This window comes from Malus sylvestris, chromosome 7, assembly GCF_916048215.2.
Source record: "Malus sylvestris chromosome 7, drMalSylv7.2, whole genome shotgun sequence".
Taxonomy (NCBI): domain Eukaryota; kingdom Viridiplantae; phylum Streptophyta; class Magnoliopsida; order Rosales; family Rosaceae; genus Malus; species Malus sylvestris.
Window position 1 is genome coordinate 12315931 of NC_062266.1, and position 21911 is coordinate 12337841.

Here is a 21911-nt window from a genome sequence, read left to right on the forward strand (position 1 = left end):
TACCTTGTGCATCTTCATCGGTTAAAGATACCACCCATGAATGAAGGAAAAGTACTTCCAGAGAAGATGCCACATCTACATATGAGACAGATAAGGCAAGTGAAAATGATACCACACTTCGGTACTTAGAAGTTTCGTGATTACTGAATGGCTTGGATCTTGCAAGTCCCCAATTGAGGAGCTTCCCTCATTCGGGAACTTAGGGGAGCACTGTTTGTACCATACTTGACCAATCCCGAAACTACTGAGCATCGGTCAACATTATACCATCAAGGACCCATAAGATTTTCCCTCCAACTAGGAGGCCAATCATAGAGCAACACGTGTCGACATCAGAAGCCAATCATAGCGCGACACGTGTCAACATCAGAAGCCAATCACAACACGACACGTTCAATGTCAGAATGAAACTAGAAACTCTCTTCTATAAATAGAGATCATTCTCTCACAATATTTCCTAATGTCATTTGTACTAAATCATTCATTAGTACTCATAAAAGGAGAGCTTGAACCTATGTACTTATGTAAACCCTTCACAATTAATGAGAGCTCCTCTACTCTGTGGACATAGCCAATCTGGGTGAACCACATACATCTTGTGTTTACTTTCCTGTCTCTATCCATTTACATACTTATCCACACTAGTGACCGGAGCAATCTAGGGAAGGTCACAAACATAACACTTTCTGTTGTACCAAAGTCCTCACTGATTTTGTGCATTAACAAGAGCTATTGATATTTCCAAGAACCCTGTCCAACATTCAAGAACCAAACATATTGATATAAGGCATCATTTCATTAGAGATCTTGTGGAAGGTAAAATTCTTACCTTAACCTTTGTGCCAACTAAAAAACAAATAGCTAACATATTTACTAAAGCCCTACATAATCGAAGGTACGAGGATCTTCGATGGTTTATTGGTCTTTGTGATATGATTTGAATAGGTTGTATAGCCTTACTTCCAAGAGTTGAATATTTTGTCTAGTCTTTGTGCATGTTTTGTATAGACAATTATCTCATCAGATAACCTCTCGTTGCTCTCTGTATACATCTCTTATACGTCATACATTGTTAGTAATATATGGATTAGCCTTAGATAATCTTTCATTGTGATGTCAAAGGTACTCTCAATTCTCTCTTATGGCCCCTGAAAAATCATTTTTTCAATCATCCAAATCTAGTGGTGTTTTGAATTTAATGTTGCTTTGGTCCTAATTGAGTGGTAGTGACTTTACTTACTCTATAATCTGGACCATATGCCAATTCTCTTCTTTTTGTCCTCTCCCCAAATCAAAAAAGATATTATTTGATTTACTAGCATTTAAAAAATTTATTTAGAACAAGAGCTTAATGAATTTTATATTCTTTTTTTTCTCCTCAATTTAAATACTACCTCCAAATAATACTCATAATCTGAATCCAATTCATTATTTAGTGAATGCAATAAAATTCATAATTAGAATCCAATTCATTATTTTAATTCTAATTATCTCTATTAATTAATGAAGTCTTCTTTGTCAATCAAAAGAGGATGAAAATACAACTTAGTCTTCTATCATACAAAAAAAGTGATGGGTAATAATGTAATTTTACATGTCCAAATTTTACTGTTTTTTTTATTGAAACCTCACCTATAGATGATGTTAAAATATCTCTAATATTAAAAAAAAAAAACCTTCCACTACCCCCATGTTCTCTCTCTCTCTCTCTCTCTCTCTCTCTCTCCCCCTCCTTCTCATTTTCTAAAAAAATATGTTCACACACAAAATGTGTAGGCAAATGCTAGTTATTTATTAACAACAGAGTCATCAATTTTATGTCGTGTATACTCGTAATCGAAATGGAAACTGAAAGCTTGATCTCGCTTATGAATTATTATTGTATTTACTAATATATGTAGGAATAAACAGTGCATCATTTAAATTCCGGGGAGTTGAGAGCAAATTAGAAATGTAGCTAATATAACATCTAATATAACAAAATCTATTGTTTAATTAAAAAAAAAAAAAGAAGAGAAAGAAATGCATGTTTTTTTTACCCATTTTGGTTGAAGGCCCAGCCCACTCCTATGGAAGCCATTGACAACCAAAAAACGAAAAGAGAAGGCTCTGGAATGCGTTAACCAAAAACCCCAAAATTTGAAAAACCTCTCAATCACATAGAGCAGCAGCACCACCAGAAGAGAGAGAAGAGAAGAAGAGGGAAAACAATGTCGGGATTTTCATCCGGATCCTCCGCCTCCTCCTCTTCCGCCCAATCCACTTCCCCTTTCTCTTTCTCCAACCCTCCTTCCTCTTTCTCATTCGGCCCTTCCGCCTCCCCATTCGGATCCTCTACACCTGCCACCACGTCCACCACCGGCTTCTCCATTGGATCCTCGGCCTTCGGCGCCTCCACTCCCTCTAACCCTTCCTCCTCCCCATCTCCATTCTCCTTCTCCCTCAACTCCACTTCCACTCCCTCCTCCTCCCTATTCGGATCCTCAAACCCTAGCTCCGCCACTACCCCTTCCTTCGGTTTCGCACCCACCACCACCACAACAACGTCTTCGGCTTCCGCCCCTTCTTTCGGATTCATACCCTCCTCTACCAACACCATAACCTCATCTGCCTCCGCTTCGTTTGGATTCTCAACCGCCGCCTCCGCTGCCGCCACCACCACAACCTCCTCTGCTTCCGCTCCTTCTTTTGTATTCTCATCAGCCGCATCCTCTGGCCTGTCCCTGTTTGGCTCCTCGGCCTCAACGGCTTCAACTCCTCTGTTTGGTTCAACTCCGTCCCAATCCCTGTTTGGCTCGTCCTCATCGGCTCCCACCTCCACCGCCTCCGCCTCCCCTCTATTCGGAGCTCCTTCTTCCGCCACTTCATCCCCATTCGGAGCAACCTCATTTGCACCCAGCGCACCCACACCCCTGTTTGGAACCTCCTCCACTTCCGCTTCGCAGCTGTTTGGCACAGCGTCCTCTGTACCCAGCGCACCCTCGCCGCTGTTTGGCACAGCTTCCTCGTCCCAACCTTCATCATCTGTAGCTCCAACGACCCAATCGTTCCAAAGCTTCTCCACTTCCTCTTCAGCCTTCACATTACCAACATCCTCCCCTCTTTTGAAACCCACAACCTCCACTCCCACCACCACTGCTCCTCCATCAACAACCGCTTCCAGCTTCTCCTCCTTCGGAACGCCGGCTTCCTCCGCTTCACAATCCTCTTTCGGTTTCTCCACCAGTTTCTCCAATGCCGCCTCAAAACCAACCTCACAATCCTTCCCAACTCCCTCCGCTCCGTTTCTTTCTACTCTCACGACCACAACCCCTTCTTCGACTCCAGCAACTAGCACTACAACCCAAGCCTCTTTCACTATGCCGTCTTTTGCTGTGAATCCTGCTACTTCTCAGGCTCCTAGCACCGCTGCAACAACGGCTCCAATGGCGGCCCCTGCGAGCTCGGCGGCCCCTGCGAGCTCAGCAGCTTCTTCCGGGGGCTCGCTTGTAAGCTCGTTCTCCTTCCAAACTGCTTCAGGAGCTACTGCTTCTTCTTCTGCTGGCTTTTTGTCTTTGACAAAAGGGTCTACACCTGCTCCATCGTCTCAAGCACAACCAAGCACTACCGTGCCTGCATTGGGTGAGTTTTCTCAACCTTCTTTTGTCACTTTTCAATTAATGTTGTATCAGAGCTTCTATTGTGGTTATTTGTCTTTAAATTGGCTAAGCATTTCGAATCAATATTAGGAGTATGGGTAGAACTTAGAAGAACACTGAATTGCTTTGCGGGATTATGTTGCAAATGGCTTTGAACTTTTGAGTTCATTGTTGTAGAGCATTTTGAGTTGTGATTGGTGCTTGAAATTGTAACTCCGTAGACAAGGCACGTGAAAAAGTGATTTTGAGAACCTCATTCTTGCTGAACCACAACTCATGTATGCTTAGCGCTCAAAAGCTTTAGTTACTTAGAAGGGTCCCGATAAATTGTAACCGTGCGAAAGTGCTATTCTGTAGGTGTCGGTACTTCAGCCCCTGTAACTGCTACGACAACCACTACAAGTACTGCTGCAACTCAGACATCAACATCACTTGTTGCAGCTTCTACTAGTGGGTATGCGTACTTGGCCTTGTTTTTAACTTTCATTTATTGTTTTTTAGTACATCTAAACTTTCTTGTACCGGATTTTCCCCGTACAACAAAGTTCAACTTCTTGGCGCATTATGCTTTACCTCCTTTTCTTTAACATTAATCTATTGTAATAGTTCATCTTATAAACAGTTTTTCTTTCCGCCCAACCACAAATTGGAAATAGAAAAAGGTTTTATGCAATATGCTCGGATCTTTAGAAATTATGGAGTTCTATCTGACTTGTGCTTTTCTGCCCTGCTTGTACTATAGGACAACTTCAAATGTCAACACTACAGTATCTACTGCACCAAAATTACCGTCTGAAATCACAGGGAAGACTGTGGAGGAGGTACTTTAAATGTTTGCCTTTTGTTTATAAGTAGTGTTGTTTATAACATGGCTATCTGACTGAGTTCCCACTTTAGTTATTTGCATATGTTTAGTTTTATGACTGAAAAATCTGGAAGATTCTACCAGTGCGGTGAAGGCAAATATTATGCCACACATGCATCATCTCACACTACAAACTCCTACTAGCTTAAACAAAGGGCAAGCTTTTCCTTGAATGGCTAGTCCTGATATTGAAAAGATATTAAGGAAAATCCTTTGTTTATGCAAAAACAAATTTGAACCAACCCCGAACATATGCAATTGAATTTATCCTCCTCTGCATGTCGTGTTCATCATTATTATAATCATTCTTCAAATCCACTTTTGGGAGCAGCCTCTCCATAAATGGGGGTAAGGCTAGCCGACATTCACCTCTCCCAGACCCTGCGTAAAGCGGGAGCCTTGTGCACTGGGTACGACCTTTTTATTCTTCAAATCCACTTAAAAAGTGAGACATCTCTTTAAGGAAATACTTTTCAGAAGACCAGTTTCTCTACCCTACTCTATTATCAGTGTAACTCTATACTTTACAGGGTTAAATTCTTTCTGTTCTCTGAGATAATCTATTACATATGAAGTAATTTTTTTTTTTTTCTTTTGGTTGAAGATCATCAAGGAGTGGAATGCTGAGCTTCAAGAGCGTACTGGAAAATTCCGAAAGCAGGCTAATGCAATAGCAGATTGGGACAAAAGGATTTTGCACAACCGTGATGTTCTTCTTAGGCTCGAGGTGATCTGTTTCCCAATATATTAGAAAATTTGGGTAGACTGGTTAACAGCTATATGATTTTCAGTTATGATACAATAGTATCTTCATTTAGTTGATATCCTTCAGTGAGCAGTATTTTTACTCATTGTGTTATTACTATTATCCTTATATGTAACATTGCACAATCAGAGTCTCATTTCCTTCTTTTTTTGTTTGAAGATAAAAAGACTACTTAGTTGTGTATCCCTTGGTTGGTTTCCCCATTTCTTCTTGTTCTACTATGGAGCTGTTTGATAATCATTTCATTTTTAGTTTTTAGTTCACTTTTTTGAAAACTGAATGTTGAAATCTTGTTTGGTAACTATTAAAAACTGCAAACCAAAAGATGAAAACTCAAGGCCAAATTTGAAAGCTCAGGGAATTAATTTTCAGCTTTCATTTTTTTTGAAAGCTGAAAATTGAAAGTAGTTACCAAACAAGATTTCAGTTTTCAAAAAAGTGAAAAGTAAAAACTGAAAGCAAAATGGTAATCAAACGGCCCCTATGCCTTTCTCTTTTGCTTTCTCTGCTGGTATTTTCATTGTTTAGTAACACTGTTCACATGAACTAATATGAATTTGTTCAATAGTTGCAATGATTAATAATAATGTTTGATTTGCATGTTATAATTATTTAGATTGAAGTGGCGAAAGTGGTTGAAACCCAAGCTAACTTGGAGCGGCAACTAGAGTTAATTGAGACTCATCAGCAAGAGGTACTTTTGAATAGTGCACTAATTGGAATAGTCTTCAATATGTCAGTCATTGTATATAGCATATACTGATGCATCATAATTAATGTTTCCTTAATATATGAAGCTACTCTTTTATTCTTCTTCTAGGACCACTAGGCAATTGATCCCATAGATGTACACAACCAGGACTATATAAAACAATATTACACATTAACTAGATATCTTTGGGTTTGGGGTCGTCATTATTTTTAATTAAATATTCTCTTTTTAGTGTTTGAAGCCCTAAAGCGGATACTTAGAAACTTATTAGTTCAAACTAGTAGCAATGTTTTAAAAGGCGAAGGCGAAGTCAAGGCATCTCATGGATAGCCTCGCCTAGGTGATAGGTTTGAGGTGTGAGGCGATAGTCTCACGGTACCTAAATTTATTATAATACTTATAATATATAAAATATAATACTTTGTAAAACAATCAAGCAAGCATGCCAAGCAATCAAATATTTAGCTATTATCATTATTTCTCTAATTCACATAAAAAAAGTCATAATAAACTAATAGAACCTAAGTTAGAAACATAAAATTAGCATGAATTTTATAAAAACCCTGCCCAAAACGGGCTTTTTTATTAAAGAAAAAAAATCAAACGCCCAGGTTGCCTTTGCGCCTGAGGCGATGGCCTAGGTGCCCGAGGTGAAGGCCTAGGCATTTAGGCTAGTGTATAGCCACTCCCACATGCCTCACCCCAAAAAGGGCCTAGGCGAGTTTTAAAACTAGTTTTTTAAAACACTGACTAGTAGTTTTAAAGAAATTTGTAGATGGTCCTTGTGACCTAAAGGTATTATGTTCCCCCCTTTATCCCCAAGAATAAACCCAGCTGTCAATGGATTACAGCAAATGAAAGCATATATGTATGGTAATGTTCCTTCCTTATTTTGTCTTGTTAGGTTGATAAGGCTTTGCAAAGCATGGAAGAAGAAGCTGAGCGTATATACAAGGATGAACGTGGATTGCTCCGTGATGATGAGGCTGCATCCACAAGAGATGCAATGTGAGTTTTTGTAATGTTGCTTTTGTTTTATTTTATCTGATGGAAAATTTTTAGGCTGCTTTATGCTATCTGTATTGGACCAGTTGTATATGTGCTTCTCTGTTCCAGTACTACTTTTGTCTGTTGCATTAGGCAATCTGTACATTTTGCTGTTACCATTCTTGGAATCAAGTTGCAAAGTATGCTCCTGCTCGAGTAAGTTTAGCGGCCTGATATGGACATAGGAAATAGATTGTTTGGGTGTGAACTAGCCAATTATTGTTTCTTTACTGGGATTAATCCGTTTATTGACAATCCTGTAAGAGGTTTTGTCTAGTCCTATTGGCATTATGGTGAAAAGTTAGTAGGATAACCATTTTGGCATGTTGATTGCTCTGTCACATAAGTGTATGCACATAGTACATACGCACGCAGACTACATTCTTTCTTCCTGTTTTCCTCCCTTTTGGGTCTTGCTTGCTTTTTGTAGTTTATAAGCATGCCACTGGTCCTGAATTTTTTTTTCTGTATGCACATATAAGGGTCCTCGGCTATTATTGTTATGGTTTCAATCACAGGTATGAGCAAGCTGAGTTTGTAGAGAGGGAACTAGAGCAGGTGACAGAACAGATCAAATCAATTATTCAGACCTTAAATGCCAACCAGGTAACTATTTCAGTTTAGTGTTATACTTATTAAGAATCTTTGACCGCATACGTTGATGATTATAATAATGTTTTCGTTTTGTTTAGGGAGGGGAACTTGATACAAATGATGGTATGGCTCCGTTAGATGTGGTTGTCCGAATCTTAAACAATCAGCTTAGCTCTTTAATGTGGATTGATGAAAAGGTTAGTATCTTTTTGCATGACTTTTTATAAGTTATTGTTGTTAGTATCTAAAGAGGGTGCACTGTGTCCTCGGTTTTATTAGTAACTAGGAGTAAGATACACGGTATGAAGAGTTTAAGATTATCCGACTCCCCTTTTTGTATGCATGGTCTTAATTTATGAGAATGCCCTTGGGATCCACAGTATACTTCGGTTTTATTAGTACCAATAGTAGATTCAACGTTTTCATCAAAATCTTTTGTACTGTTTGCTTGAAAAAAAATCCCCGTAATTTCTCTCATTATTTGATATTTCATCAGTATTTTGGTCCTGTGGGAGAAAACAACGTAATGATTACAACAATTGAAGTGTGCAGAGAAAAGTTTTTTTTTTAAATATGTGTACTGTTTCATCTACATGCTTGAGATCTGGTTTCATTTTTAATGGCAACACTGACCTTCATCCAATCCATCAGGCCGAAGAATTCTCCTCGCGAATTCAGAAGCTCGCCAATGAAGGTCCTGCTGCAGATCGCGAATTAATGGCTCCAAAATACTGGATGTCGTGATCATTGGAATTGTAAACCACCTTCAATTCCCCCACACATCAGTTTCTAAGTTTAGTGTATGTTAAATACTCTTCGTGATAACCATTTGTGGTGCATAAATGTTCAGATATACAAATTTCTATCGACATTTTTGTGATGTTTACTTCTTCTGTGTAATTGACTGCTCTATGAATCCACCATCGCACGGAAAAATCGTACGTGGCGGAAGCACCACCCCTGGGTGTTACCGATCACAAATATTAACACATGATGGCGATCGGTTTATTTTCTCCCTCAAAAGATAGTTTGCGACTTTATTCTCACAAAACAGTGTCTGAAGTAATGCATGTGCACGAATGAGAGCGAGTTATGATCGATGTGATTTGTACAAACATGTTTCCGGAGCAGATCCGGCGATCAAGCTCTGCGCAATCGTGTGACGACCACAATTAAGAGGATAACAACGGTGAGAAGCAACGAGGATCGAACTTTTTCTTCAAACTGATCCTTGTCGTTGGCCGTCGGGTTCTTTTCCTGCAGAGTCTCCGGCGGCAGAAATATATCAGTCACAAGTGACTGAAACTGCTCAATGAGCTCCATAACTTTTGCTCTTGTGATGTCCATAATCCACCTTATAACGCGTTTAGCGAATTCTGGCTCTTGGTTTGAACTCTGAGGCAGCAGCCCTTCATTCCCAGACACAGATAAATCTGTACAAATGTATATAAATTGGTAAAACTAAATTAGAAAGTTAAGCTAAATTTCAACTTAATTATCCTAAAACATGGTTAAGATGCTAACACACCAGGTAAATTGAGTTTAAGGTTGCCAGAAACGCATACCGGAGGAGGGAGGCTGTCGGAGCTTCTTAACCAACTCATTGTTGGTAACCGCATCCCATAGGGCTCTATCAGACGACAGGGAAAGCACCATCCTCTACACTCGAGTTCGATTTTTCAAGTAACATTGAAGGAAGAAAAATAACCCGAAAGTTAAAAATAAATAAATAAACCCTTAAAAAAGCAGAGTCGAATCACTTTTGGGATAAGCATTTAGTGGCAAAAACAAGGCAGCACCTTAACAGAAGGATCAGTTTGCAACGATTGGAAAGCATCGTAAACTTTTCTGTGTCCATAAGATAACAACTTTCTTGTAACACAAGAATCTAATATCGGCTGAAGCCACTGCAACTCTGACTGAGACGAACTAGTTATTCCCTGCAGAAAACTGCTCAACAAGAAAACACGATCAGAAATATTCAATCGCTTACGCCTCGGTTTTTACATCCATTTCTTCATTCAACATTCGTTGAATTTAGCGAGTTATTGGTTCCAACGCAAATCCTTAACACCAAAACAGACCATAGCATTAGTTCGTTTTGATATAATTAATAAGATAGTTCCTGAACCCAATTTTCTCTCCCTTCTTTTTCATTAACAAGAAATTTCCCTAAAAGCTTCATCGGTTTACCAAAACATGAAGTTAAAATATGGTTAGACAAATTATATCATTAGAAAACTACCTAAACCAATAAGTAAATCAAGCTAATTAGCCTGGTTATTTTCAAATTTAACGTTTACGAAGAAAGTTGAAGTTCCAATTATTTATAAGCACATGCAAGGTACCTTGATTTTCCGACGTGGGATTCAAGGCCCATGAATTTGAAATTGTTTCATGAATACCACATTCTCACTTAATATAGGTCTAGTAAAATTGTGTTTGACAGCCTAGAAAACATAGTATTTCTGTAAAATTAATAGTACTCGTCACCTGAGAAGAGCAAGGATTGCATTTTCGACTTCAAATCGGGACGGAACTGGACCAAAAACGGAGCTCGGCAACGACGTCCGGCTTGCTCTCTTGTCTTGTTCATGTTTTCTGCAGGTCTCACTCCCAGAGTCACAGAAGCAGTATGAACAAGTGCACGAGGGTTTGATGGGTCCCACTTGAACACTGCTACTGGATGGAACTGGAAGATTGTTGGAGGAGGAGGAGGAGGAGGAAGAAGAAGAATGTCTGACGTGGATGATAGGCATGGTTCCTCCTCCCATGGCTAATTGGCTTATTGGCTAATTGGCTATGGCTTCCTTTTTCTTAATTTCTTCACTATCTAGTTTCTTGTTAGTGTTGGTTTTCATATCTACACGTCAACGATTCAACACCTTTCTCTTGTAATACAATATAACCCATCTACAAGCCCATGCTCATAGCTTTTGGGCCGGGGACAAGGACATTTCTGATTTTGTTGTAAATGTGGGTCCATGCCTACAAGTGAAATAGCGCAATTCTCCCCAACGCACTATTTTTCACGAGTGAGCGGTTAAGATTTAAGATAATAAGATTTGGTTAAATCTGGATGTTTGCTTTTTGTGTCTTGATGCGCAGGAGAGCATCACTTAGGGAAACAGTTGCATCTTATTTGGAAGTACTTCTGGAAAGGCTAAAAGTGTTTCCTAACAACCAAAACATTTTTTAAGTACGTTTGATAAAAAAACTTATAAGCATTTATGGGTAGTAGACGCTCTTCTATAAAATATGCTTTATTAGGAAACACTTTGATAATTGATTCAATAAAAATATCAGCATGTTTATAATAAAAATACATCTAGCAAAAATGCTTATGAGCACATAAGCTTATAGAGAATCAATTCCAAACGGGTTGGAAATAGTGTTGTGGTCGATGGATTTTGCTTCATGTACATAGGAAGATGATTTTCACACATCAGTTTTAACTTCTTAACTACCGTACTTTTTTTTTATGTGGCCGTCAAATTCAATAAACCAAACGGTAACAAGACATAATTAAATAAGAATATTTGAGAAGTTAAAACAGGTGTCTGCTTATCATTCCTGTCATGTGATACAAAGATGAATACTGAGTTGTAACAGTGTGTGCGGTGGATGGTTAAAAGAGTGAAATAAAATTTTGGAGTAATTTTAGTTTCCCGGGTGCGTTTGGTACGTGGGACGGGACGGGACGGAACGGGACGAGGCGTTCCGTCCCGCGTTTGGTGCGCCAAAAATGGGTGGAACAGGCTGTTCCACGGAACAGATTTTGGGTGTTTTTGCGTCCCACCTCCTCCCCCTGGAACGGGTTTGTTCCACGTCTGTGGAACACAATCTTTTACCATTTTAAGACAAATATACCCCATGTCTTTTTCAAAAATTACACCTTCGTTCCGTCCCGTTCCGTCCCGTCCCGTCCCGTCCCGTCTGCGTACCAAACGCACCCTTGGGGAACAAAGGACACGTGGAGTGTTACGAACATGGCCCATGGCGTTCGAGAGTGAATGAAGAACCGAAGACGACGCCTTGCGTTCAGAAACAGATTTGGACACAATTCCTAAAAAAAATCCTCCACATTTTGGAGTAATTTTTCCGTTTCTTCAATCTCAAGGTACATTTTCCCTCTGTAATTTCCATCTTATTTGATCAAATAATGTGTGTGTGTGTGTGTGTGTGGATATATATATGTATGTATATGTATATTTGTATATATGCGTGTGTTTATGTAGATTGATATGAATGTAGAAGAAGGAGATGGCAGAAGGGAATCCGCAATCGAGGTACGTGAAGCTAACGAGGGAACAAGAAGCGCCATCCGAGGATATCACCCCTGGAGAGCTCAACCAGCCCATTCAAATTCCTCAGGTCCTTATTCTAATTTTATTTTTTGGGTGCAGATTTTGTGAAAAAAATGATAATTCTGGATGTTGGTTTTCGAATTCTTAGAGATTTCGTGAGCATGCGTTCTCATAGCTCATCGGTTTGGTTATAATCAACACTCATGCAGACGTTTTCTTGTTGTTCTTTTGACAGTTAGGTGTCGAGAAGTGCTTGGAATGTGGGCAACCCCTACCAGAAAGATACCAACCCCCAGCTGATGAAGATTGGACAACCGGGATATTTGGTTGTGCTCAAGATCCTGAGAGTTGTAAGAGTTCATTTGCTCTTATCACTTTTTCACTTTCAATGATTACCTTAATCACACAAGATGAACAATGTTATATGTGACCCGATGTTTTAGAAAAGTAGGAAGTTCATTGCTTGCAAGATGCAACCTTTTCTCACCTCATCAGGTCATAAGGCTTTGCTTAGCAAACAAGGAGGAGTGTTTTATTGTTCTAGCTGAGATGATAATTTGTTTATATTTTGGATGAAAAAAGAAAAATTTCTTAGATTTCAGAATATGTGGTCGAGTGGTATGAGATAGAAGTCACTACCTTCATGGATTATCTCCTGTTACTCACACTTCCATGGTCATCAGTTAATAATTCGTTACTTTTTGTGTTTGTGCTGCAGGCTGGACTGGACTTTTCTGTCCATGCGTGTTGTTCGGGCGTAATGTTGAAACCATACGAGAAGAAATTCCTTGGAACAATGCTTGTGTTTGCCATGCCATGTGCGTTGAAGGAGGAATTGCAGTTGCAGCAGCAACAGCGTTTTTTCACGGTGTTGATCCTAAGACCTCAGTTCTCATCTGCGAGACATTGCTATTTGCCTGGTGGATGTGTGCAATCTACACAGGTCTGTTTAGGCAGTCGTTGCAAAAGAAATATCATCTCAAGGTGAATTTCAGTTCCTATATATTTTTTTCTTCTTCAAATTACATGCAAAATAAATCAGAAAACGCGAACAAATAGGATGGCAAATCAGATATATTTCCTTTATCTTCTACTTTTATAAGGCGAAATTTATGTTTTCTGACATTTAATGTACAGCTCATGATGGAGAATTGATGTCTTAGGATGAAATGTTGATTTGGGACTCTCCAAATGATAGCCGGAATTAATATGCAGACGTGCATTGGGCGGGCATGTGTGTGTGTGTTTGTGCCTCTGGTTCAAGCTGGACTTAAATTGCCTTTTCAATATTCTCAATCAATCATCTATATCGTCTGCTACGAATCTTGCTCGCTGATTTTACATAGAAGATTATCGTTTCTTAATCGGTGTTTACTTTGACATCATGTGCTTTCATATATTTGCTTGACGTTTCAGATAAAGCAAAACTTTCAATTATCGACGAGTTTCCCTACATACCATGAGAAAAAGAAGGATTTCGAGCCCCTAGAGCTTTTTTCGTAAGTAACTTTTTACCTATCTGCAGGATTCACCGTGTGATCCATGCATGGTGCACTGCTGCATGCACTGGTGTGCTCTATGTCAAGAGCACAGGGAGATGAGGAACCACTTATCTGATAACACAACCACAACAATGACCGTTGTTTCCCCTCCACCGGTTCAGGAGATGGACTCCGGCGAGAAGAAGGATGCTGAAGCTTCGTCTTCAGAGTCTCCTGATCATCCAAACACCAATATGGAGTTGGCTCTGCAGCCTGTGTAGCATTCCCTTTCGATATAAAACGAGTCAATAGAAGATCAACCGGTGCAGAATTTTGATGATCCGGATTTCGTTGTTAGGATGCGAAATCTGCAGGTTTTTGAGAAAAAATTTTTTGCCAATGAGGATTGTTATTGGCGTCAATTTGAATATCAATTTCATTGCACCCATGATTTTGCCTTATATTTTTTCACATCTTTGCAATATTAACAAATTTTAATTCAAAAAGTAAGCTAGAAAATTCAAGGATTTTTTCTTGTATTATCAACCTCTTTAGATGGTTGTTGATCCTGGAATCTCTAGGCCTCGTTATGCCTTATTGTAGTTTCTCTTTGTTAGAGTTCATCACTATTGTTTTTTTACACAAGTGATAGAGCGGAGGGAGGAAATCAAACCAAAGACTTCAAGTACGTGAGTAAAGGCAATCACTGTGCTTTCTTTATTCTTTTAAAAAAATGGATCAACTGGTTCGTCGTGGCAGTCTACCTTTTCGGAGGCTAGATTGAAAAGATTCACAAATGCATTTTAACTTCCTTCTGATTATCACCGTGTAAATTATCAATGCTAAAATTCAAACTCAAGCGTGTGAAATACAATATAAAATTTGTTCCCAATCAATGCCACCACCGGATCTCAAGTCCGAAATTCCGACCCGACCCGACATAACTTTTCTACTTTTGCCACCTCCTTCCCCGAGGCTCTCTTAAGCATTTTCGCCCCCAAAACCAGGAGCAGCAAGACCGCTAAAGGGTTCAGGGTTTTACCTCAAACCCCCCCATAAACCCTAAAACCAGAGACCCCCACAACCATGACGCGCTTCCCTCCACCCTCCACGCCACGCCTCCTTTACACCCTCTACAGATCTAGAACGGCGCCGTCTCCTCCTTCCCCGTCCCCATCGGCAGCCTCTTCCCTCCTCATCGGCTCCTTCCACTTCCGTCAATTCTCCTCCGGCAACCTCGCGCGCGCCAAGGAGGACAAGGAGCCATGGTGGAAGGACTCCATGGACAAGCTTCGGAACATCGGAATCTCGGCCCACATCGACTCCGGCAAGACCACTCTCACCGAGAGAGTTCTGTTTTACACCGGGAAGATCCACGAGATTCACGAGGTTCGAGGCAGAGACGGCGTGGGTGCGAAAATGGATTCCATGGATTTGGAGAGGGAGAAGGGGATCACCATTCAGTCTGCTGCCACTTACTGTACTTGGAATGGCTATCAGGTGATTGCAATTGGGTTTTTCCTTTTCGCTGCCCTGAAAAGTAATGGAATTTGAATGAAATGGGACTTATTTTAATGATTGGCAATGGTTTTTAATAAGTTGGGTTGTTCAGTTTTATGAATTTGTTGAAAATGGAGAGGTGATCGCTTTGATATGCTGCTAATTACTTGTATGCTGCCAGAATCAGTGTGGGTATCAATTACGAAGTTCTTTTCCATGTTGGTTTCATTTAATTAAGAAGTACTAAAATTATGAGTCGAAAGAAAGATAAATATATCTTCTGAATCAGTGAAAAATTTACTATACAAGAAGATTGAGTTGCAATTCTGTTTGTTGCTTCTGTCTACTATACTTTGAATGCGTAAGAGGCTTGAGTGAGTTTGATTTCATGCAAGACAGGCTGTGGAAGTTGGACCTGGGTTTTAGATTTCGGTTAAGACCTGGGAATAACAAAAGGAGTAAAGAGCAAAATAAAATGTTACATTAGTTTGGCATTAGTTGGAACAACCGGTATTAAGTACTGTATGCTGCTAGAAAAGGAAATAAATTGTTGGAAATTAGCAAGTAAGATTGAGATCATGATTTCGTTTCTTGCCTTCTCTTCAGTAAAACTATTTATTGTCGAATATTGTTGAAAAGTTAAGTGAGGTTAGGAGTCTTACTTTTCATTCCAGAATGAAATAATCTCTCTCTTTTTTTTTTCATCATTTGCATGTTCTTATGTTAGCCGACCCCACTTAGTGGGAAAAGGCTTTGTTGTTGTTGTTGTATTTGCATGTTCTTATGTATCTTATAGAACCTGTATTTTGGTATTGCAGATTAACATAATTGACACCCCAGGTCACGTTGATTTCACCATCGAGGTTGAGAGAGCTCTGCGTGTCCTTGATGGTGCCATTCTTGTCCTTTGTAGTGTTGGTGGAGTGCAAAGTCAGTCAATTACTGTTGATCGGCAAATGAAAAGATACGAGGTTCCAAGAATTGCATTTATAAACAAACTTGACCGAATGGGAGCAGATCCCTGGAAAGTTCTGAATCAGGTACATTTTGAAATCAACTAATCATGGAAATATCACAAAATTTGGGGTTTATTCGTCGTTTTTCTGCAAGCGAACATAGAGCATTCAGTACTGTTTCCTTTGTCATATTGAACATAAACCAGTAATTAATGTCTCAGGATACTGGCCATCTTATTATGCCCTGAGCTTTTCAGTTATGTAGTACACCCTGCAGAAGGAATTGATTTTGATGGTTACGTGTTTTGATATCTCTATTTCTAGGGATGTAAAAGTCTTTGGTTGATATAATTGTTGTTTGTCAGATTTAGGTGATTAAATTAAGTAGGAATTATGAATAGTCTTTAGTTGGATTGATTGGCATCAGCTTCATTTTCAGTAGGTTGCCGAATGCATGGTTCTAAATTTGTGCAACAACCTGATACAGAGGCGTAGGTTTTCTTTTTGTTTTAAACATTTAAAGTAGCAAGCTAAATGCCACAAGTTTCAGCTAAGAATACTTAACAAGCTAGATTCCCTTGATGATTGAGTTATGAAATTTGATAGGATAGTTGTACATGATACATAAATTATTTTTATTTTTGAACCTTAAAACTGTTGTGGTAATGAAATTGATTCTCCTGCAGGCACGGGCTAAGCTCCGCCATCACAGTGCTGCCATGCAAGTTCCAATTGGGTTGGAAGAAGATTTTAAGGGTCTTATTGACCTTGTGCAGATGAAAGCTTACTATTTTCATGGTCCCAATGGGTCTGTTTTTAATACTATTGTGTTTTCATTGTTCCTTTTGAATGTGTATTGCCATTTCTAATTTTTTCCTATTGTCTTGTTGCATCTTTTAGTGAAAACATTGTTACTGAAGAAGTTCCTGCTGATATGGAGGAGTTCGTCACAGAAAAGAGGCGCGAGCTAATTGAAGTTGTATCTGAAGTTGATGACAAACTAGCTGAAGCATTCCTTGATGATGAGCCCATATCACCTACTGATCTTGAGGTACTTTGGATCAAATTCAAAAGAAAAATTGTGAAAAATGAAATGTGTTATGGAGTATTTTGTCTCGATTTATGTTGGTTTTGGTGTTTGGTTATTTTTTACCATGGTGATGGTTTGGTATATTTTTCTAAGAAATTCTAAGTGGTGATATTTCTACTGTTTGTTTTTGTTCAATGGAAATTCGTTGTCCATCTATATCTTTCTTTCTGTGCTCTTGAAGTTTGAAAACTTCTGTTCTCTTTTGAGTAGGAAGCTGTGCGGAGGGCTACTGTAGCAAGGAAATTTATCCCTGTGTTCATGGGTAGTGCATTTAAAAACAAGGTACTGTCTTTTGATCTTTAATTCTTATTTTAAATATCTATTCCTTTTGATTGATATGTGCATAAGTGGTTACATTATCTTGCCATTCCCCATAACTCAAATTCAAACTGCCCTTGGGTTAACGTCTTCAAATAATTTTGATTGCTGAAGATTACACTGCATTATATTTTATACAGTAGTGGCTCCTAGATTAAATAATATGTTGTTTCTGAACAGATAATTTGGTGATTGCCCAGTGGGTATGGATATCTAATCTGTCTGTATTTACTGTTTAGGGACTTTTCGCTCCTCTTATAAATAGTATATATCCTTTTTCACCAGTTGCAAATGATTCTGTATATGCTACTTGCTTGTGCCTCTGAATAATTTTCTTCATCTTCTGCCATTTATGGATTACAGGGTGTACAGCCACTTTTGAATGCTGTTCTTAATTATTTGCCTTGTCCGACTGAAGTCAGTAACTATGCTCTTGACCAGACTAAGGATGAAGAGAAGGTATTAAGTTGATGGAAATTAGTTCTGATATCTTTTTTCATTCTCCAAACCTGCCTGGGTAATAAAAGAACTTCCACAATGATGTAGGTTACATTGGGTGGAACTCCGGATGGGCCTCTTGTAGCATTGGCTTTCAAATTGGAGGAAGGGCGTTTTGGTCAGTTAACATATCTAAGGTATCCCCCCAGATGTGCTGTAACGGTAGCATAGCTTTTCTTATTTTTGTATTTATGTATCTAACAATTATTTTGTTGATGTAGAATCTATGAAGGTGTCATTCGGAAGGGTGATTTTATTTTTAACATTAATACCGGTAAAAGGATTAAGGTGAGTTCAAGGAATATTCTGTTGCGTCTCATAGTTCTCATTTCAAATTAAGCCTTTGTGCCTTGTGGATCTTAATTTGCAATATTTGTATCGTGCTACCATTTTTTTTCATCTATCTTCTGGAATTGATTTTTCATATCAATTATGTCTTGCTGAGTTTGATTTTCGCGAAACAGGTTCCTCGCTTGGTTCGGATGCATTCCAATGAGATGGAGGTTAGTTTTATGTTTAAAGTTATTGCAATTTAGACTTTAAATAGCCATTTCACTGATGTCATCATTTTTTGTGGTGCATTTCATCTTCAGGATATTCAAGAGGCACATGCTGGGCAAATCGTTGCTGTTTTTGGGGTGGACTGTGCATCAGGTTTGACTTCTTTTCAAGGGCAGGAATCACAGTTTTTCTCTTTTAAAATGGATAAAGGAAAGATATACATTTACTCGATTTACACTAGCTGCATTCTCCTCGTATGAGATTAAGAGGAAGGAGTAGTCTCGTTTAATTTAAGAGAGGGATATGTCAAAATGGAAGTTAAATAGAGTCATAAAAAAACTAAATTTTCTGAGTCAAAGTTAAGTCATAACTCTCTAATTGTGTGCATGACAACTAATTTGGGCGAAGCCTTATGACCTGGATATTAACATTCTATTTGTCTTTATTTATTGTTTTTTTATTTACATTAATATCTTCTGAGACATGTTTTCTTGTATCTTCAGGAGATACCTTTACTGATGGGTTGGTTAAATATACAATGACTTCTATGAGTGTCCCTGAGCCAGTGATGTCGTTAGCTGTTCAACCAGTTTCAAAAGATTCTGGAGGACAAGTGAGCAGATTTCTTTCGATTTTGTGTGTTGATGAGTTGTTTGTGTGTATTATTATTCAGTGGTGCTTACATCAGTCTATTTCTTTCTTTTTTGCTAGTTTTCAAAGGCTTTGAATCGTTTTCAGAAAGAGGATCCAACATTTCGTGTTGGCTTGGATCCTGAGAGCGGACAGGTCTGATATTTGAATGTTTAATATGATCCTATTTTACAATCTGGTCTACAAAGTATATTTTCTCCACTTCAAGAAACAATTGTTGTGCCTAACCATTACTGTTCCTTGAGTAGACAATCATCTCTGGGATGGGAGAGCTGCATTTGGACATTTACGTTGAACGCATTCGGAGGGAATATAAGGTACCTGGCTTGTTCTCATTTTGCAATATATATTGTCAGATATATTGATTCTTATTCTCATACGTGTTAAACAGGTTGATGCCACTGTTGGAAAGCCTCGTGTTAACTTCAGAGAGACTGTTACTCAGCGGGCTGAGTTTGATTATTTACATAAGAAGCAATCTGGAGGACAAGGTCAATATGGGCGGGTATGTGGGTAAGTCCAATGATGCCTTTATATGCACGATAATTGGATCTGATCGTAGTTATGCAACACTTACATGAATTTTTACTTGTACTCAGGTTTGTAAATCTGATTTGGTGTTTTCTCACCTGTTTGTAATATTACTTCTTCTATTGGTATGTTGCAGGTATATTGAACCACTCCCTGCTGACTCACAGACCAAGTTTGAATTTGAAAACATTATTGTGGGACAAGCTATACCATCAAATTTTATTCCAGCTATTGAGAAGGGTTTCAAAGAAGCAGCCAATTCGTGAGTCCCCCCCCCCCCCCCCCCCCCCGCCTGTTCTTAAGAGTTGATTATACAAGGAAAGATACTCCGATAGCTCTTCAGGAATGTTTACCCTGTAAAATTTACCAGATTGGTACAATGCCTTTGTCTAAATGTGTGTCCCTTGCTATTGGTTTGCTCATAATGCTATCCCTTGTGCAGGGGTTCATTAATTGGACATCCAGTTGAGCATGTTCGTATTGTATTAACCGATGGCGCTTCCCATGCCGTGGACTCCAGTGAACTTGCCTTTAAATTAGCTGCAATATATGCATTTAGAAAGGTCCTTGCCATATCCTTTCATTGGAGTGATTCTTTAAATAATTGATTTAGCCCATGCTCTCTTTGCCTTTATGATATTTTACTGGCAACAAAACTTTCTCCACTCCGGTTACTATTTTTATTGAGATCTGAAATATTTAAACAGTGCTATACGGCGGCAAGACCAGTGATATTGGAGCCTGTTATGCTGGTGGAATTGAAAGTACCAATAGAGTTTCAGGGTACTGTTGCTGGCGATCTTAACAAGTGAGTGTTTTCGACTACTTTCATGAAATACGCTATTTTTTCTTTGATAATCGAAATGTATGGGTTAATCACCAACTTATTAACATGCATGGGTTAATCACCGACTTATTAACTGAACATATTGGCACTGTCATTCGATAGGAGAAAAGGTATCATTATTGGAAATGACCAGGAAGGAGATGACTCTGTTATTACTGCCCAAGTAAGTATTGCTTTCGGTCGTTTAGTTTGCACAGCTTGATTTTAATGCCACTAAGAAAATTTGAGGAAAAGAAAATGTTGCAGTTGGAGTTAGTGTCCCCAAGCTTCTTAACAATTTTATGATCTGATTTTTGTCAAGACATTTGGCAGATGTGATATTTCTTGCTATTATCATTATCATTAGCATTTAAATTTTAATTTGGCATTCGTCTGTTTCGAAGAATTGCTTACGTAAATAAACATAATAAATGTTGTAAATTACCTCGTGAAATTTGATTCTAGCATTGTTTGCATTACGTTAAATTAATGGCTCTTTTTTATGAGTGTGTCATTAAACAATATCGCGTAATTGGCTCTTTAGGTCCCTCTGAACAACATGTTTGGGTATTCGACTTCTCTTCGGTCAATGACTCAGGTAATGAAGAACATTCTCTTTCTGGTCCAAAAATTTTCATTTTCCCAAATTTCCACTCGAAAAAATATCACGCAAGATTAAAAAATATTTGTGTGTGCAGGGAAAAGGCGAATTCACAATGGAGTACAAAGAGCACTCGCCGGTTTCTAATGATGTGCAGGCGCAACTGGTCAAGAACTACAAGGGCACCACTGCTGCTGAATAGCTTACGACGTGCAGATGGAATTGATAAACAACTACAAGAGCACCACTGCTGCTAAACAGCAAGTGTTTCGACCGATACGTTTACTCCTGCCGGAGGCCGCTGTTTTTTGTACAACGCTGTTTTTCGACCTTCAATTTTGTTAAATTTTTTAGGAAGAAAGAGTCGGGTAATTTGCATGATCCATAATTTTGAAAGACCAGAACAACCCTAAATTGCTTATAGGCTGATATTCTGCATCAACTGTGTATCATATAGTTTACACTTTTCCATTATTTTTGGTTGAATAATTTTACTATTTACCATTAAATAATATTAAAAGTTCGCCCCTCATAGATGTATGGAATATCCATATCCTTCTTTTTCTCCATTTTTGATGCATTTTGTAATGTGCTTCAACTCTATTTATCCATTGAAACAAGGAAAATCTCCCTAAAATTTGTTTAGTTATTAGTAAAATAAAGGGCAAAGGTCAGGTGGTGGACGCTGAAATTTGGGGGCTATATTCTGGACCGAAATTTGCAGTTGACAAAATTATTTCAAGATTATGTGTAGAGATGTATTCTGGACTGAAATTTGCAGTTGACAAGATTATTTCAAGATCATGTGTAGAGATGGATTCGGTTTGTGGTTAATTTAATCAATAATTTGATTGATACCAGTTTTCATCTCTTGCTATTGAGACAACTTATGATACCATAGTCGAATGTGAGTGGGTGCATGTTTATTTGGAGAATAACATGGTGGTGGTTGGTACTGTCAAAATTGGAGCTATAATATGAATCTTAGGTAACATTATCTTGAGAAATCCTATTGATTGGATTAGAACT

The 21911-nt window shown here is 38.7% G+C and overlaps 4 protein-coding genes across 4 annotated transcripts; 3 read left to right on the plus strand and 1 right to left on the minus strand.

The window, feature by feature from the left end:
* Positions 1-2103: 2103 nt before the first annotated feature.
* On the plus strand, positions 2104-8508 carry LOC126627672 (nuclear pore complex protein NUP62). The gene is made up of 9 exons (XM_050297183.1): positions 2104-3621; positions 3996-4092; positions 4381-4459; positions 5108-5230; positions 5886-5963; positions 6886-6989; positions 7547-7634; positions 7721-7819; positions 8274-8508. The coding sequence occupies exons 1-9, from the start codon at positions 2211-2213 to the stop codon at positions 8364-8366; spliced, it is 2172 nt and encodes a 723-aa protein (XP_050153140.1). The 5' UTR covers positions 2104-2210; the 3' UTR covers positions 8367-8508.
* A 97-nt stretch (positions 8509-8605) lies between these two features.
* Positions 8606-10485, minus strand: LOC126627675 (uncharacterized). Its single transcript, XM_050297186.1, has 4 exons — positions 10116-10485; positions 9422-9572; positions 9188-9281; positions 8606-9055 (listed from the first exon to the last, which is right to left on the minus strand). The coding sequence occupies exons 1-4, from the start codon at positions 10394-10396 to the stop codon at positions 8763-8765; spliced, it is 819 nt and encodes a 272-aa protein (XP_050153143.1). The 5' UTR covers positions 10397-10485; the 3' UTR covers positions 8606-8762.
* Positions 10486-11624: 1139 nt separating this feature from the next.
* On the plus strand, positions 11625-13871 carry LOC126627676 (cell number regulator 6). The gene is made up of 5 exons (XM_050297187.1): positions 11625-11742; positions 11877-11996; positions 12165-12279; positions 12648-12913; positions 13455-13871. Exons 2-5 carry the CDS (start codon positions 11886-11888, stop codon positions 13689-13691), a joined length of 729 nt encoding a protein of 242 aa, XP_050153144.1. The 5' UTR covers positions 11625-11742; positions 11877-11885; the 3' UTR covers positions 13692-13871.
* A 497-nt stretch (positions 13872-14368) lies between these two features.
* Positions 14369-21414, plus strand: LOC126627671 (elongation factor G-2, mitochondrial). Its single transcript, XM_050297182.1, has 20 exons — positions 14369-14910; positions 15729-15950; positions 16553-16674; positions 16767-16917; positions 17167-17238; positions 17638-17733; positions 17821-17909; positions 17994-18060; positions 18237-18275; positions 18366-18426; positions 18777-18886; positions 18985-19059; positions 19173-19241; positions 19316-19437; positions 19592-19717; positions 19898-20018; positions 20163-20263; positions 20405-20465; positions 20826-20879; positions 20980-21414. The coding sequence occupies exons 1-20, from the start codon at positions 14497-14499 to the stop codon at positions 21082-21084; spliced, it is 2277 nt and encodes a 758-aa protein (XP_050153139.1). The 5' UTR covers positions 14369-14496; the 3' UTR covers positions 21085-21414.
* Positions 21415-21911: the final 497 nt, after the last annotated feature.